Here is an 18840-nt window from a genome sequence, read left to right on the forward strand (position 1 = left end):
TATTACTTGTCTTAAATATGTAGTAAGTTCAATTTTGTTTGTCATTGCAGGATGCAAGAAAAGCATGTGGTGATTCCACCCTAGCCCAGGTAAACACGTTTAATGGAAATTAGACCGATCAGATGTATTTACCTTTGTTCTTTTCCAGTTTTGTAATACAGCTAACTAAAACTTTTTTCCAGATCACAGCTGGTCTGGATTCAGTTGGTCGAATCCAAATACGCACAAGGCGTACACTGAGGGGACATTTGGCTAAAATCTATGCCATGCACTGGGGATCAGACTCCAGGTCAGTGTTTGAATATTGACATATTATTTTCTGATCAGTTAGCTCAGTAACTTGCAATTATAACTCGCATATACTGTATTCATTAAAATCCTTGCAGTGTGCCAACAGCAAGTTTTAGTCCAATCAGCAAGAAGCCATTCAATTCTAATGGCATTTCTTTCTTTTGATTTTGATAGCTAATAGCTAGAGGTCTTCCTTGGCTTTGGTGCTTTTGAAGTTTGCACATGCAGAGTTAACCTATAATGCTTTGCAATTATGTCTGGAGAAATTGTTGTAATGGTGTACTTAGCGATGTGGCTCGGTCTTGAAATTAGTGATTTACAGAAAGCAATGATAAAAATAATGTTACATTGATAAATCTTTGCAACATAATTTTACCACGGAATGTAAAAATTAGGTTGTGGTCATAGATGATCCTAAGTGGACTTTGTAGTGGTCAGTGGTGGCCAATAATAGAGGGAGACGGTGTGTAGTGGTAATGTTGCTGGACTTGTAATCCAGAGGTCCAGGTTAATGCTCTGGGGTCACGGGTTCAAACCCTACTATGGTTGGTGGAAAGTAAATTCAATTAATTAATAAAACTTCTGGAATTTAAAGCTAGCCAGTAATGGTAACTAAGAAACTGTAATCTTAAAAACCCATCTGCTTCACTAATGTTCTTTAGGGAAGGAAATCTGCTCTCCTTATCTGATTTGATCTATACGTGATGCCCGATGCACAGCAAGGTTGTTGACTCTTAATTGCACTCTGAAATAGCCTAGCAAGTCGCTCAGGTTAAGGGCAATTAGGGATGGGCAATAAATCCTTGCCTTTCCAGATGTCCACATTGCATGAAAATGTTTTTAAAAGTTATTAACAGCCTGCATATTTAGAAAAGCATTGTCCTGGCATCATTAAGCCCCTAAATATTGTGATGGGAATAACTTAATAATTAATGGTACGTTTTAATGATGTTCAATCAGGTTAATTTTTTGTTGTTGCAGTTAATCTCTGATTTTCAGATTTGTGATGTAATGTCATCTTGACATGGGTTAAAGATAAGACTTTGGGCAATATTGTCAATTAAGTGTTCAAGCTGATATAACATTTTGGCAGGAACAATAATTTAATGGTGAAGTTTTATCAAGTCAGATTTTTTTAATAGGCTATAATTATTAGTACTGATACTCTGAGGGTTATTCACCATTTCCTGTCTTTTCCCCTTTTACTTTTTCCAAATTTGTGTCTGATTTATTTTCAAAAGTTAGGGTTCTGATTCTATTCTTTGTTGTTGCTGGTACGTTTCTTATTCTAAACATCCTCTTTGTTTATTTAAAGAATATGTATTTTTGGACTCTCAAATTCATGCTCTCTCATTACCAAACCACCAACTAGTGAACTTGCCTTATGAAGTCCCCTCAATTTTGAATATGTGTCAAATCCGTTTTGTTGTTCTAATGTGGGGTGGGGGTGATGAAGTATCAATTTCTCTAATCTCTCCTCAAAACTAAAATCTCTGAGCTCTTTTTGTTTGAGTGAAATTTCTTTTTTGTGCTATCTATGGCTTTGACTTTCTCCAATGCGTAAAATGTTTTCTTTCAGGCTTTTAGTCAGTGCATCTCAAGATGGAAAGTTGATCATCTGGGACAGTTATACAACAAACAAAGTAAGAATGTAATTGATTTAGCTGTTTTAAAATAAAGTTTCAAATTTTAGAACTAGATTAGTGTAAACTCTAACTACTTGTTTTTTTTTAAAATAGATGCATGCCATTCCTTTGCGATCATCATGGGTTATGACTTGCGCATACGCTCCATCTGGAAACTATGTTGCTTGTGGTGGGCTGGACAACATCTGTTCAATATACAGCTTGAAAACGAGGGAGGGCAATGTTCGAGTGAGTAGGGAACTACCAGGGCACACAGGTATGGTAATATTGGAGTAAGTGGTCACAAATGTTAATCTCAACGGCTCAACTGATTAAAGTAGTATGCAGATAAACTAGGCCCTAGTTTTGATATAGTTGATGCAGTAATAGAGATATTTTAGTTGGCCTCTGCCGAATTATTGTCTCTGCTTGGAAGAGGGAAACTGGTCAGGGTTCATCCTCCTGCTGCATATCCAATGATTTCTCCTGTAAAGTGTGTATGTTGAGTAAGAATGGGATCTGACTCTGTTATGATACTGAGATTGAACTAACTCTCCGGACAAGGTACTAGGTAATGCTCTTGCAAAACTAACAACAAAACAAGGAGGAAAAGGGAACAAATAAATGTACTATCTGATTGGTTAACACCAAACTTAAATTTGCACATGCTGTTGTGTACCATTTTTGTGGAAGTTCAGAAACTAGTCACTAATTTAAATGCAATTTCTTCATTGTCATATCTACTCTTGTCTTTTTCTCATCATTAGTAGTTTTCACCACTGCAATACAAAGCTGTAGAGGCTAGTCTGTTAACGGGATGCATTTGATTTGTTGGATACTTAAATCTTGCATAAATGGCAAAATTGCATTTCAAATCTTTCTGGAGAATGAGGCACTTAATTTACAAGAACATTAACATATTGACAAGGGTCCAGGGAAGAATGATGAAGGTGACTTCAGGATGCCATTCTGTGCAAATGTATTTGCCCCCACTGAAGCAAAGATTTGAGGCACTTGCTCCACAAATGAACAATGCAAATGTATTTGCCCCCACTGAAGCAAAGATTTGAGGCACTTGCTCCACAAATGAACAATGCAAGTAACATAAAATGGACTATAAAAGTTTCAATTAATATACAAGAAGAAAAAGATTAATGAAGACAAAAGTAGGTCGCTTACTCGTCCAAAACCGGAAAATTTATAATAGAAAACAAGGAAATGGCAGAGAAATTAAACAACTACTTTTAGTTCTATCTTCATGGAGGAAGACACCAATAACTTCCCAGAAATGCTAAGGAATCAAGGGTCCAGTGAGAAGGAATTGAAGGAAATTAGTATTATTAGAAAAATAGTGTTGGAGAAATGAATGGGACTGAAAACCAATAAATCCCCAGGGACCGATAATCTACATTCCAGGGTACTAAAGGAGGTGGCCATAGAATCATAGAATTTACAGTGCAGAAGGAGGCCATTCGGCCCATCGGGTCTGCACCGGCTCTAGGAATGAGCACCCTACCCAAGGTCCACACCTCACCCTATCCCCATAACCCAGCAACCCCACCCAACACTAAGGGCAATTTTGAACACTTAAGGGCAATTTAGCATGGCCAATCCACCTAACCTGCACATCTTTGGAATGTGGGAGGAAACCAGAGCACCTCCCGGAGGAAACCCACGCACACACAGGTAGAATGTGCAGACTCTGTACAGACAGTGACTCAAGCCGGGAATCGAACCTGGGACCCTGGAGCTGTGAAGCAATTGTGCTAATCACAATGCTACCGTGCTGCCCTAATAATAATCGCTTATTGTCACAAGTAGGCTTCAATGAAAAGCCCCTAGTCGCCACATTCCGGCGCCTGTTCGGGGAGGCCGGTACGGGAATTGAACCCCCGCTGCTGGCTTTGTTCTGCATTACAAGCCAGATGTTTAGCCCACTGTGCTAAACCAGCCCCTTTTAAATGAAATGAAAATTGCTTATTGTCACAAGTAGGCTTCAAATTAAGTTACTGCGAAAAGCTCCTAGTCGCCACATTCCAGCACCTGTTCGGGGAGGCTGGTACGGGAATTGAACCGTGCTGCTGGCCTGCCTTGGTCTGCTTTCAAAGCCAGCAATTTAGCCCTGTGCTAAACAGCCCCTACCAGTCTGGTTACTCCAACATCAGTAGTAGGAAAAATACAGCAGTCTGTTATAAAGGATGCGATAATGGAGAACTTAGAAAATATCTTTAAGACTAAACAAAGTCAACATGGATTCATGAAAGGGAAATCATGTTTGACAAACCTACTGGAGTTTTTTGAGGATGTAACTAGTTGAATAGATGAGGGTGAACCACTGGATGTGGTGTATTTGGATTTTCAGAAAGCTTTCAATAAAGTACCACATAAGATGTTAGTGTGCAAAAATGAAAGCAAATTTGACTTCTGGTGTGGACCATGGCGTAAGTGGTCACATACAAGGCAGCTCCTGCCCAAGGTTACAGAAAAGAGCTCTTTTTAATCAACACTGGGTGGGAATTTGATGAAAAGATGTAGGTGAATGTTGGAGGAGTACTCTCCCCAGGAATGGTATGTCTCTTGGTTACCAGACCGGGCAGAAACAGTGAGGGATTTGGCTGGTGCTGCAGCAAAGACAAAAGCCTCCTCAAGCATGCCGGCGGAGGAAGGGCAAGCTCAAAGGCTTCAAACTGACTTGATGACCTTTATTAAAGCTGAATTCCAGCAGCAGAGGGGACAGCTGCGAAAAGATCTTGCAATGGCCATTGAAGAAGCGGTGATAAGACTTCCGGAGGTGGCCACGGAGGAGTAGGTCGCTCATTCGGCCTGGAATGGACTCTCGGACCTTTTTTCAGGAGTTTTCACGGACTTTTTGGGGCAGATTGGTGAAGTGAACACTGCCAAAAGGATTCCCTCTCTGTTGTATGGATAGCTGGACTAGGAGTGGCTGGGTGAAGCGTTTAAGTCCCAACAGACGGATGTGTGCGGGGCGGGCGCCGAGGCACGGAATAGCGGCCGGTATAGACCAGGGTGCATGGGCACAGTGGTCACTGGAGCAACAAGAGTTCCTTAGGGGCTGCTTTGCTGATCTCAAAAAGGACATGCTGGCCCCGATGAAGACATCAATAGACCAAATGATCGCAACTCGGGCGACACAAGGGAAAGCAATTAAGGAGATGGAGAAAAAGCTATCCGACCATGAGGACGAGTTGGTCGCATTGGCCCTTAAAGTGGAGGCGCAGGATGACCTCCACAAGAAGTGGCAGGAGAGGCTGGACGACCTAGAAAACAGGTCCAGGAGACAGAACTTGAGAATTGTGGGCCTCGACCCCTGGAACTGGACGGGGCGCACAGTGCCCGCGCATGGAAGCCCAAGGCGAATGACCCGCCGAGGGCCATGCTGGTGAGATTTCATAGCTTCTCGGACAAGAAACTTGTCTTGCGGTGGGTAAGGATGGCAGATTTCCTTCCCTGAAGGTCAATCTTGACCGAGATAGATTTTTACAATTACATTGCTGAGACTAACATTTTTGTTAATAATATCCACCTGCCATGGTGGGATTTGAACCCATGTCCACATGACCTGGGCCCCTGGATTACTGGTCCAGTGATATTACCAGTATACTACCATCTCCCCTCTAATTCTATTGGACCTGTGGGAATGTCATCTGTGGAATGCAACAACTTAGAATTAAGTAATAAAAACTGTTAAAATGGTATTTGGTTTATGGCTTGATTTTATTTCTGCAAGTTGCATTTGAACTTCATCTTTTTGGAAAGTACTTGTGGTTATTTACTGCTCTCAGTTTCTTATGTAAATTATGGAAAGATCAGACCTGATGGAATGAGAAAAGCTTTGCATGAAAACTTGTATCAAATTGAATGTTGAACTTGACTGCAGACATTTTAAAACCAACTATGCTGATGTTTGTAATAAAAACAAGAAATGCTGACAATACTCAGTGAGTCTGGCATCATCTGTGGCGAGAGAAACAGAGTTAACGCTTTGAGTCCGTATGACTCTTCTGAAGTTTTTCCAACATTTCCGATTTTTATTATTTAAAAAAAAAAAACGTTATTAATGTCGCAAGTAGGCTTACATTAACACTGCAATGAAGTTACTGTGAAAATTCTATTTTTCCTTTATTTCAGCCATTAATGTGTGTCTTATTTTTCTTTACAGGTTACTTATCATGTTGTCGTTTTCTGGATGACAACCAGATTGTTACAAGCTCAGGAGATACGAGTTGGTAAGTTAGAAAACCCATAAAATCATAGCCTGTGCCAGCTGTTTGAATGATCTATTCCACTGCCCTGCTCTTTCTCCATAGCCAAGAAAATATTTTCCCACATAAGTATTTATTCATTTCTCTTTTGAAAGTTACAACGGGGAGGTGGTGGCATAGTGGTATTATCACTGGACTAGTAAACCAGAAACTCAGAGTAATTCTCTGGGGACCAAAGATGCCAAAATTTGATTTCATTAAAAATCTAATGATGACCATTGTCGATTGTTGTAAAAACCCATCTGATTCACTAACTTTCTTTAGTGAAGGAAATCTGCTGTCCTTACCCGGTCTGACCTACATGTGACTCCAGATCCACAGCCATGTGGTTGACTCTTAACTGCCCCCCTCAAGGGCAATTAGGGATGGCACAGCCTGCGACTGCCACTTCCCATGAATGGAAAAAAAAAAAACCTGCTTCCACCACCTTTTCAGGACATGCATCTATATCATTAAAAATTTGCGCGGTAATTTTTCCCTCATCCCCCATTACACATCCAGGAGCACTGCAATCCTGTAGATCATGAGCTTGCTGTCAGGTTTGAGGTCCTTGTCACCGACACCCTTTTCCTCAGACAGCCAAAGACTCGGCTGGCATACTGGAGGCGATGTTGAGTTTCCTCGTTGATGTCTGCCTTTGCTTAGGGTAGGCTCCTGAAGTATGAGAAATTATCCATGTTTTCCAATGGTTCACCATGGATCTTGATAGTTGGGAGATGGTGTTGTGCAACGGAAGCAGACTTTTAAAGGACGGTTGTCTTCTAGATGTTTAGCCTAAGGCCCATTCTTTCAAATGCATCCGTGAATGCGTGACGATAGTTTAGAGCTCACGATCTGTGTGCACATGCAACTGTTGTCAGCACACTGCAATTCAGTGACAAGAGGTTGAGGTGATCTTGGTACTGGAATGGTGATGTTGTTGGTTGAGTAGTTTCCCACTCTGTGGGGAGCTTCATGGAAATGGGTTTGAATGGTACAACAAGGAGGATGAAAAAGGTTGGTGCAATAACAGCCTTGCCTGACCCCAGTTTGCACTTGTATTGGGTCTGTGGCAGATCTGTTGGTAAGGATTACAGCTTGCATGTCATCGAGCAGCAGGTGAAGGATGGAGACAAATTTATTTGGGGAGCCAAATTTGAGGAGGATGCTATACAGTCCCTCTGGTTGGTAGAGTGAGGTCAAAGACCATAGAGGTTGCTGTTGCTCTCTGCATTTTTCTTGGGCTTGTCTTGCTTAGAAGATCATGTCCACTGTGCCTCTAGATGGACAGAATCCGCATTGTGACTCCATTAGGAGCTCTTCAGCCATAGGGAGAAGGCAATTAAGAAGGACTCTTGCAATGACCTTCCCTGTGGCCGACAGCAGAAAAACCCCTCTATCGTTGTCATGGTCGATCTTGTCTCCTTTTTTGAAGATGGTCTCAATTATGGCATCTGAGTACCCCTTGCATGCTCTCCTCCTTCCAAATGAGGGAGATGATGGTGTAAAGAGTACTTCACCGTATCTTGGTGATGATTGGGTCTGTGCTGGTGACCTTGTTGGTTCTTGGTTGTCAAATTGTTTTCTCAACCTCCTGTCAGGCTGGGATTGTGCTGTGTGGTGGCAGGTTGCATGCTGTGGAATGTGATCAGAGGGACTTCTGTCAAGGTCTGAGTCTTGGTTGAGAAGTGCTCCTTCCAGCGAGTGTGACTGACTCCAATTGGCATACTCTAAGTAGGTTTAAAACCAAAGCTATGTCCCCTTAAGGCTCGGGTAACTCAAAAAAGATAGCTCAAGCAATTTTTATCCCACTGTTAAACATGCATATTATAGAGGAAACTCCTCCATTTTTCTCATTATTGTCCTTGACGACTTTCTTTACCCTAGTTCGCAACTAACGCGATTTGCACAAATTATTTTTTTCTCCTAAAAGTTTGGTTTCCATTGCATAACCCCAGATAACTACTGTTGATGAAAATCCTATTAATGGGATCTGTTGCTACTTCATTGACATTCCCAGATTTAACATCTCCCCACCTGCAGATTACACTCATATCCTTTACAGGAGGTTTTGAATTCCTAAGCTATAGGAAAGTAAGTACATAGAATTAAAACAACAGATTATGCATGTTCACATATGCATTACACTAGATAATGTTTTACTCATTATAGGTAACCCACCAAAATAACACACATTGCTTTTTATCCCAAATTAAAATAGAATCATAGAATTTACAGTGCAGAAGGAAGCCATTCGGCCCATCCAGTCTGCACCGGCCCTTGGAAAGGGCACCCTACGTAAGCCCACACCTCCACCTATCCCCATAACCCAGTAACCCCACCTAACCTTTTTTGGAGACTAAGGGCAATTTAGCATGGCCAATCCACCTAACCTGCACATCTTTGGACTGTGGGAGGAAACCTGAGCACCCGGAGGAAACGTGCAGACTCCGCACAGACAGTGTCCCAAGCCGGGAATCGAACCTGGGACTCTGGAGCTGCAAAGCAACTGTGCTAACCACTGCTACTGTGCCGCTGGATATCATAATAGTGATATCATAAACTGAGAATATGTTCAATTTACTTACTTCAAACAACAAAGTTTTCTCTTGATACTCAGAATAACCAGGCTGTCTTTCAATTCTTTGTTTTTCAAAAATTAAAATGTGTTTATCCCGATAAACTTCAGGTAACATATTCTTTGAATGTATGGAATTGCAATGCATATCAATTTATTTTATCAGTGCAATATCAGGAGCATATACATCAGACCTGGTGGTTTTAAAATCAAGTTATCAGAAACGGTAGTATTCACAAATGGGCTAGAAGGTGACTGTGATTAATTACAAACACTTTAGCTCAAACAAATAAGTTAAGGTCTATTCCTTCATGGAATCATAGAATTCTATGACAAAGTATTTAATTACAAACACTTTAGCTCAAACAAATGAGTTACGGCCAATTCCTTTTTTTCAATAAAGCAAAACCTTTCATCCCAATTGTCACCATGCTGTGATAGCCATTCTTAGAAGCTACTGGAATTGCTTATTGTCTATGGTTGCATGAACCACCTATTAAAAAAGAAACAAAGAACTCAAGATACATTTGGCTTGGAGCCAAATTAATTAATTTAGCCTAGATGTATCTGTCAATTTGAAACCTTAAAGATCATAGTCTCCCACATATATAATTTTCATTCAGCAAACGAGATGTGTGGTGAGCTAAATTGAAAAACTGAAATAATTAAGTCCCTGACAGTTTAAAAGGGGGGGAACAAAAGTATTCAAATATAATTACATCATCACTACACCTTTCTTTAAAGAAATTAAGGAAAAGATGCATCAAGGGTGGTATTTTAAGAGGAATGATGGTACCCAAGAGAGAATAGTTTACTATATCAGCTAATATGGATGCTCAGGAAGAGATGTTGGATTTTATTGGTTATAGGGTGGAGGGCATGGGAGTTGGACCTCTGGACAGGTGGGACTCCGAGAGGAACCAGAGAAAGTGCAACTTTAGAGCTAGGCAGCCGACACTCACTCAAAAATCTTCTTAAACATCCATGGGAGCAACCTAGAATAATACTCTTGATTTTCCTCCTTTCCATCCACACTCATTCGTTAAACCAATGATTTTATTGTTGTATAGAAAGCTTGCCCCATGAAAATAATGTCTCCATTTTGTAGTACTTGTGAAAGCAATAATGTGCATTTTTGAATTTACAGTGCTTTATGGGACATTGAAACAGGCCATCAAACTACCATGTTTACAGGACATACTGGGGATGTCATGAGTCTCACACTTAGTCCTGACATGAGAATTTTTGTTTCTGGTGCTTGTGATGCTTCTGCCAAACTCTGGGATATTAGAGACGGAATGTGCAGACAGTCATTCACTGGACATGTGTCTGATATTAATGCAGTTTGTGTAAGTATATTGTTAGTTATCTCAATAAGATAAAAGTGAAGACTAGAATTTCTGGTGGCAATGGATACATGACTTTTATGCCTGTTGAATAATTTATAGAAATAGGCGTATTAATTTTTTGTACTTTTAATTGATGACGTCGGGTATAAGCTAATTTCCACTTGTTACGTTCGTGACAGTTTCAAGCCAAAACCAAATTGTGCATGCTTGCATAGCCTCAATTGGAATATTGCGTTCAATTCTGAGCACCACACTTTAGGAAGGAAGTAAAGGAAGTAAGAGAGTGCAGAAATAAATTTACCATTGGTGTAAGAATTGAGAATCAGAGGAAACCTATTTAAGTTGAATGGCAAAATAATAAACAGTGACATAGATTTCTTACAGTGCAGAAGGCCCATCGTGTTTGCACTGACTCTGAAAGAGCACTTTTCTTGGCCTACTCCCCTGTAACATGCATACTGTTGAACACTCAGGGACAATTTACCATGGCCAATCCACATAACCTGCATATCTTTGGACTGTGGGAGCAAACCCACGCAGACACGGGGAGAATGTGCAAACTCCACACAGACAGCCACCAGAGGCTGGAATTGAACCTGGTCCCTGGCACCGTGAGACAGCAGTACTAACCACTGTGCCACCCTGCTACTACATGAAAATTAGTTTTAGACAGTGAGTCTTTAATATCTAGAATGCACTGCCTGAATGTGTTGGCACCAGATTCAAATATGACTTTTTCAAAAGGGCATTGGATAAGAGCTGAAGAGAAACGAATTGCTGGGTCACAGGGAAACGGTGAGATTGGGACTAGTTAGGTAGCTCTTGCAGAGAGTTGGCATGGACCCAACAAGATAAATGGCTGCCTCCAGTGCTATAACCATTCTAGGCTTTATGATTCCACATAGTTTAATAATACAAGCTAATTGTTTTATAATTGACAGTTGTCATTTTGCTATCATGTATTTTTATATCTACTTGTGCAACTATTCTATTTAAAGTAGGCACAAGGGCGGCACGGCAGCACAGTGGTTAGCACTTCTGCCTCACGGCGGCGAGGACCCGGTTCGATCCCGGCCCGGGTCACTGTCCCTGTGGAGCTGCACATTCTCCTCGTGTCTGTGTGGCTCTCAACCCAAAAAGATGTGCAGGGTAGGTATTGGCCATGCTAAATTGCCCCTTAATTGGGGGGGGGTTAGAATTAGATACTCCAAATTTATATTTAAAAAAATTAAAGTAGGCACAATTTGGCAAGCTATTGATCTCTTATTCTGTTTCAACAGTTCTTCCCTAATGGAAATGCATTTGCCACTGGGTCAGATGATGCCACTTGCCGATTGTTTGACCTCCGAGCAGACCAGGAACTGATGATGTATTCCCATGATAACATTATTTGTGGGATTACATCAGTTGCATTTTCCAAAAGTGGACGTCTCCTCCTTGCAGGGTATGATGACTTTAATTGCAACGTTTGGGACTCTTTGAAGGGAGATCGAGCAGGTCAGTAAAACAATGCATGTTTTTCTTGAGAATAATTTATTATGTAACCAAGCCATAAACGTGACTATATACTAAAACAACATTGATCTGCAAGCTCCTGCATGGCTTTGATGACTCTGATAGTTAAATATTTTAACCTTTAACGTGGGGTTGTTGGGAGACTGTTTTGAATATTTTCTTCCCATCTAGGATGCTTTATTATCTTAAAGGTGCTATATAAATGCAAGTTGTCTTGTGACCTTTCCGCAGAATTGTAGTTGTTACAGATATTGCATTTGCCACCTGCTGCATTTTTTCCAGCCTTACAAAGGGTGCTTTAATGATCTCATTAGTGAGAACAGCCTAATTATAAATCAGCAAGCTGATTACAGACAATAAGACAATAAATGATTAGAGTAACATTTACATGGAGTGGCTAATCTGACATGAGCAATGAATGGCCTGTTTTATGTTGATGCTTCCCATTGGTGAGGGAAATTGAAGTGTGCCTAACTGGGGAAGCTGCCCTGTGCATCGCACCACCTTTGCAGTTGTTACTTCTGTCACTGACAGCAATTGTTTCCATTTATCACTGTTTTCTTGTGTTCTTTCCCTCCGCCTATTTAGTGTTGCAGCTTTTTTTTGAATATCTTACTACGTATTAACTGATGCACAAAGCCCTGTTGATTGATACTCCTGAAGGAAACAATAAAAATTTGTAACTTTGCTTGGAATGACTTTAATTTGTTTCTAATTGTCCACCTTATAAATACATTTCCCAGTGCAGGTTTACATGTATTTTTAATTTTATTTCATAATTCTTTGTGTGGAGTTCCACAGCAAGCAGCTAAGTGCAACAGTTGGATACCACTGCATGTGGTATTTTTTGGAAAAGTCCTGTGAAGTTGCTATCCTAAGCTACATACCCGCTGTCTGAATATGTAGCTCCCACAACACGTCACTTTGCTGGGTGTTGCACCTAGCCCCATTCAACCATCACCTCTACTTTTTACCTATATTGGCTCCCGGTACAGCAATACCTTGATTTTAAAATGATCTTTGTTTCTAATTCCCCAAAGGCCTCACCCCTCTATTGCTGTAACTTCCTCTTCACTCTTCCGTGGTTCTTCTATCCAATACCCTCCACCAAGACAGCATTTTAGCAAATTCAGCAGTCACAGCTAGCTTTATGTTGAGATTGAAGATGGTTTTACACTTTAAACGGTCCAGTGGTGACAGAAAACATCTAAAATTGGCATCAGAAGCCCAGTACAACCAACCACACAAGAACTTACAATTTACATAAAACCTTTAATGTAGTAAGGCTTCAGGAGGAACATCTTGACCATCCCTGATTTTCTTTGCCCCACCACCTTTGGTCATGCCTTGAGCCACTAAGGCTCAAGTTCCTCCTGAAGCCTTACTACATTAAAGGTTTTATGTAAATTGTAAGTTCTTGTGTGGTTGGTTGTACTGGGCTTCTGATGCCAATTTTAGATGTTTTCTGTCATCACTGGACCGTTTAAAGTGTAAAGCCATCTTCAATCTCAACATAAAGCTAGCTGTGACTGCTGAATTTGCTAAAATGCTGTCTTGGCAGAGAGTATTGGATAGAAGAACCATAGAATTCCTCAGTGCAGGAGGCTATTCGGTCCATTGAGTCTGCACCGGTCCTTTGAAAAAGAACCCCCACTAAGGCCCTGCCCTATCCCCACCTAACCTGCACAGCTTTGGACTGTGGGAGAAAACTGGAGCACCTGGAGGAAACCCATGCAGACATGGGAAGAATGTGCAAACTCCATAGTCACCCAATGCTGGAATTGAACCTGGGTCCCTGACGATGTGAGGCAGTTCTCACCGCTGTGCCAGCGGCTGCCCCAGAGATTCCTCTGAATGTAGTGGACCTCTGGTTTGGAATGCCATAGAAATGTTTCTCTGTTCCCAAGTTGGAGAGAATTGAGTGTTAGAAACAGCAAATGGGCAGCATGGTGGTTAGCACAACAGGGCCGATGTTGCACCTGTAAAACCTCGGGTACTTTCGACCAGTTTACTTATTCAAAGGCTGTCTTTATTTACGAGGAAACACACCACACTCACAACTTCAAAATTCAACAATATTTATTAACACAATTAACCGTTATATAATCCACAAAAGGAGGTCCCAGGTTTGATCTCGGCTCTGGGTCACTATCCATGTTTGCACATTCTCCCTGTGTTTGGCACCCACAACCCAAAGATGTGCAGTCTAGGTGGATTGCCCTTTAATTGGAAAAAATTGGGTACTCTAAATTTTTTTTAAAAATAATCCACAAAATGCTAGATAAGTGTATATTACCCATAAAGATGGCTTGGTAGGCTATGGCTCTGATTGCTGGAATTCCTCTGGCCTGTTTTCACAAAGGTGGTTCTCGCTGGCGGTCTCTTCCTTGCCTCCTTCCGGTCTGGTCAACATTTGGTTTAGTCTGATCTGGCCTTCACTTATCCGATCTAGTTAAGGTCATCTCGCACGCTGAGCCTTCGCTTTTGAGGAGTCTGGACTGCCTGGTTTTATCCCCCCCATCACACCCTTTTGCCATTTCCTCTGGCTTTCTGTCAATGATGCCTTGGGAGGGAGTCTCAGCACCCAATGTTGCAGTTTATGACCTTTTGGCAGGCCACCTGAGCACGCCCCAGGTGTCTCATTTCTGGTGGTGTGGGCTGCACATAACCTGTTCCCATATAACGTAACAGTAGAAACTCTGGGTGACGGAAAGTCTGGCTCGATCTGGACTACAATAGACCTGTTCATATCAATAGGGTGCAATGATCTCCTTGATGGGTGATTGATGGGGCAGGTCCAGACATATTCTAGCAGTTTGTGTTGGTGTATTTGACTTTAGTCAAGTCTGAATTCCAACCTACTGGTTTGACTGCAGTATGATTTTATAATGCCCAATTCTTTAATTTGGGATATCCAATTTAATCGGGCAAATTTTTTAATTTAAAATACCCAATTTTAATTGGGCCTATATCTAATCCTTGCTAGGTTACCACACCGAGGACCCGGGTAAGATCCTGGGTCACTGACCGAGTGGCGTTCTCCCTGCATCCGCATAGGTCTCTCTCTCATAACCCAAAGATGTGCAGGGCAGGTGGATTGGCCACACTAAATTGCCTCTAAATTGGGGGGGGGGGGGCAAGAAATGGGCTCTTTTATTTAAAAAAAAAAAAAAAAAATTTTTTTTAATTTGAACAACCTTTTCCTTTAGACTAAGAGAACAATTCTATTCGTAAGGTAGCTTAGCAACCCACGGTTCAAATTCAAATCCCTCTATGGCAATTTATGAATTTAAATCGGTCTGACCATTTAATTGGCGCCATTAAAAGTGACTATGATTCCCCCTCTCCCCATTGTTGTTCACGCAAGCTATAGAGCCGTTGGCAATTGCTCTGTGAGCCTCAAGGGGCTGGTGGGTGGGGGGCGCACAGAGTCTCGCTATACACCGACGACCTGCTTCTGTATGTATCGGACCCATTAGAGGGGATGGAAGAAATCATGAGGATTCTGGGGGAATTTGGCCGGTTTTCGGGGTATAAGCTAAATATGGGGAAAAGTGAGGTGTTTGCGGTCCAGGCGAGGGGACAGGAGAGCTGCCGTTTAGATGAGTAGGGGGAAGCTTTAGGTACCTAGGCATTCAAGTGGCACGGGAATGGGGCCGGCTGCATAAATTTAATCTGGCCCGGCTAGTAGACCAAATGAAGGACGATTTTCGGAGATGGGACGCGATCCCGTTGTCATTAGCTGGGAGGGTGCAGACGGTGAAGATAACGGTCCTCCCGAGATTCCTGTTCGTGTTTCAATGTCTCCCCATCTTTATTCCTCGGTCCTTTTTTAAACAGTCCAACAAAGTGATCTCTGGCTTTGTACAGGTGGACAAGACCCAGCGGGTAAGGAAGGTAATGCTTGAACGGAGTCGGGGAGAGGGTGGGCTGGCGCTGCCAAATTTTAGTAACTATTACTGGGTGGCGAATATAGCCATGATCAGGAAGTGGGAGGGGTCGGCATGGGAGTGTATAGAGACGGCTTCATGCAAGGGCACCAGTTTGAGGGCGTTGGTAATTGCCGGCACGGTTCTCCACCAGCCCCGTGGTGGTGGCGGCCCTGAAAGTCTGGGGGCAATGGAGGAGATATGTGGGAGCAGAGGGAGCATCGGTCTGGTCCCCAAACTGTAATAATCACCGATTTGCCCCGGAAGTATGGCGGGGGGGTTCCGGATATGGCGGAGAGCAGGGATTGAGAGGATGGGGGATATGTTTATAGAGGTGAGCTTTCTGAGTATGAGGGCGCTGGAGGAGAAGTTTGGGTTGGCGAGGGGAAACAAATTCAGGTATCTGCAGGTGCGGGACTTCTTGCGTAAACAGGTGTCAACCTTCCCGCTCCTGGCCAGAGTTAGAAAGGTGCTACTACAGAGGGGAAGACAGGCAGGGGGTTTGGGTCTTCCGAACCTGATGTATTACTACTGGGCGGCGAATGTGGAGAAGGTGCGGAGCTGGGTAAGAGGGGTTGATTACCAGTGGGTCAGAATGGAGGAGAGTTTGTGCAGGGGGTTGGGATTGAAAGCACTAGCAACAGCGCCGCTCCCGATAGCCCCGGGGAAGTACTCGGGGAGTCAGGTAATAATAGCTTCATTGAGATTTGGAGGCAGTTTCACCAACACTTCGGGTTGGGGGCAGGGTCAAGGGAAATGCTGATTCGGGGGAACCAGATGTGAGCCAGGGAGGTGGGATGGAAATTTTCAGAAATGGGAGAAGGGGATTAAGACACTGAAAGATTTGTTTCTTAGGGGTCGGTTTGCAGGATTGAAGGAGCTGGAAGCGAAGTATAGGCTGGAGCAGGGGGAAATGTTTCGATACATGCAGGTTCGAGATTTTGCCAGAAAGGAGATACAGAACTTCCCGGAGGAGCCGGCCTCCACATTGCTGGAGGAGGTGCTGACAGGGGAACTGGAGAAGGGGGTAGTGTCAGCGGTTTACGGAGCTATTTTGGAAGAGAAGGCACCACTGGAAGGGATCAAAGCAAAGTGGGAGGAATGTTGGGAGAGGATATGGAGGGGGGGTTCTGGTGTGAGGTGCTCCAGAGGGTGAATGCCTTCACCTCGCGCGTGAGGTTGGGGCTGATACAGCTGAAGGTGGTATACAGAGCACACCTCACGAGGGCGAGGATGAGCCGATTCTTTGAAGGAGTAGAAGATGTGTGTGAATGTTGCGGGGGGGGGGGGGGGGGGCCTCCACCAATCACGTTCATATGTTTTGGTCCTGTCCAAAGCTAGAGGATTACTGGAAGGAGGTTTTTAGGGTAATTTCTAAAGTGGTGCACGTGAAACTGGACCCGGGCCCCCGGGAGGCCATACTCGGGGTGTCGGACCAGCCAGGGTTGGAAACTGGTGCAGAGGCAGATGTTGTAGCCTTCGCCTCGTTGATCGCCCGAAGGCGGATCCTGATGGGTTGGAGAGCAACCTTTCCACCCTGTGTCCTGGCGTGGGGACCTGTTGGAATTCTTGACTCTTGAGAAGGTTACATTTGAACTGAGGGGAAGGATAGAGGGGTTCTACAATTCATGGGCATTTTTCATTATGCACTTTCAAGAACTGGATAACATCGAACATTAGTTGCCCGGGGGGGGGGGGGGGGGGGGAAGAGAGAGGGGGGAGAGAAGAGAGGGGGGGGGCGGTGTGTGTTAATGGTGGCTATGGGTGATTCCGGATTCCTTTTTGTCATTTGTTTATGTGAACATACGGGCGAATGTTTGGGGTTTGGTGGGAGGATGGGATCGTTGTTATTGATATTTGTTACTGATTATTGTTGGTAGATGTAAATTTGGGAGAGAAAATGTGAAAAAGGAGAATATTTAAAAAAATAAATAAAATAAAAAAACCTGCCTGCTCCTACCGCTAAGGGGGATTCAGGACGGGGTAGTTTCCAGAGGGTGGGTAGAAGGGAGCGTCTCGGACATTTACAAGGAACTTATGGGGTCAGAGGAGACGCAGACCGAGGAGCTGGGAGGAGAGATAGAGGATGGTATATGGGCGGACGCTTTGAGTAGAGTTAGCGTGTCTGCAACATGTGCCAGACTCAGTATGATACAATTTAAGGTCGTTCACCGGACTCGCGTGACAGTGGCCCGGATGAGCAGATTCTTTGGGGTGGAAGACAGATGTGCATGAGGACCAGCGAACCATGTCCACAAAATTTAGGGGATTTTGGCAGGGGTTGGCAGATGTCATGTCCATGGTGTTAAAAACAAGGGTGGTGCGTAGTAGCCCGGAGACGGATACTATTAGCTTGGAGGGACTCAAAGCCCATGAAGTCAGAGACCTGACTATCGGACATGGCGAGCTTTCTGTTTGGAGAAAATCAAGTTCGCCTTGAGAGGGTCACTGTTAGGGTTCGCCCGGAGGTGGCAACCTTTCGTCAACTTCTTCGCGGAAAATTAATCGTCAGCAGAAGAGGACCAGTTAGTTTGGCCTAGAGTAGGGGGTTAATAAAGGTGGGACCTGTAATGGAGGGAGACAGCTTTTGCACTCTGTTTATAGTTTCAGGTACATTGTTTATTGTGTTGTTATAATACCAAAACAATACTTCAATAAAATGTTTCTTAAAAAAAAGTGACTATGATTGGTGTAAAAACCCACCATCTGTTGGGGGTGGGGGGGGTAGATACGCGAGGGAACTTTCCATCTAGGCCCTGTTTACCCACATTTAACTCCAATCGTGCAGTGTGGCTGACTCAATGCAATTTGGTTGCAAGAACTGCAATAAAACGTAGCCCAATTGACACAGTACAGTCTCCTCATCTGGTGCCTATGTTGGAAGAGCCCACAGATTAGTCAAACAACAATCCTGTTGTACCCGGAGTCATTTGTCTCATCAAAAATTCCAGACTCTATGCCCATTCTTGGATGTGCTCTATCCCACCTACAGGATAGGCGTATGGGGACGGGTGGTGGCAGCACTGTGGCCTTTGTCCCAAAACGATAGGATACCATTAAAATGAATACTGTTTCTTGCACATGTGAAATCAAACTGCCATGTATTTTGTATGTCTGGGCAGCCACTAATAGGGAACAGGGTGTTCTTTGCAATTGATACATTTAATAGACACAGCAGAGAAGCCAGAAAGCAGGTCAGACACATGAGATTTTGAAGAAGCAACAGCAAGAGAGAGAGTGGCAACCAACCTCAGGAAACAACTCAGCTAGAGAAGTGCTGAAGGCAAAAAG

The 18840-nt window shown here is 43.2% G+C and overlaps 1 protein-coding gene across 3 annotated transcripts in view; it reads left to right on the forward strand.

Moving 5' to 3' along the window:
• LOC140389814 (guanine nucleotide-binding protein subunit beta-4) overlaps positions 1 to 18840 on the forward strand; it is a 100870-nt gene that overhangs the window by 78383 nt on the left and 3647 nt on the right. For all 3 annotated transcript variants that reach the window (XM_072474354.1, XM_072474356.1, XM_072474355.1), the window contains 7 exons: positions 51 to 89; positions 183 to 289; positions 1871 to 1934; positions 2031 to 2193; positions 6097 to 6163; positions 9904 to 10105; positions 11386 to 11602. In XM_072474354.1, coding sequence (XP_072330455.1) covers positions 51 to 89; positions 183 to 289; positions 1871 to 1934; positions 2031 to 2193; positions 6097 to 6163; positions 9904 to 10105; positions 11386 to 11602 — 859 coding nt within the window. The remainder of the gene's footprint in view (positions 1 to 50; positions 90 to 182; positions 290 to 1870; positions 1935 to 2030; positions 2194 to 6096; positions 6164 to 9903; positions 10106 to 11385; positions 11603 to 18840) is intronic.

Source organism: Scyliorhinus torazame, chromosome 14 (assembly GCF_047496885.1).
Source record: "Scyliorhinus torazame isolate Kashiwa2021f chromosome 14, sScyTor2.1, whole genome shotgun sequence".
Lineage (NCBI taxonomy): Eukaryota > Metazoa > Chordata > Chondrichthyes > Carcharhiniformes > Scyliorhinidae > Scyliorhinus > Scyliorhinus torazame.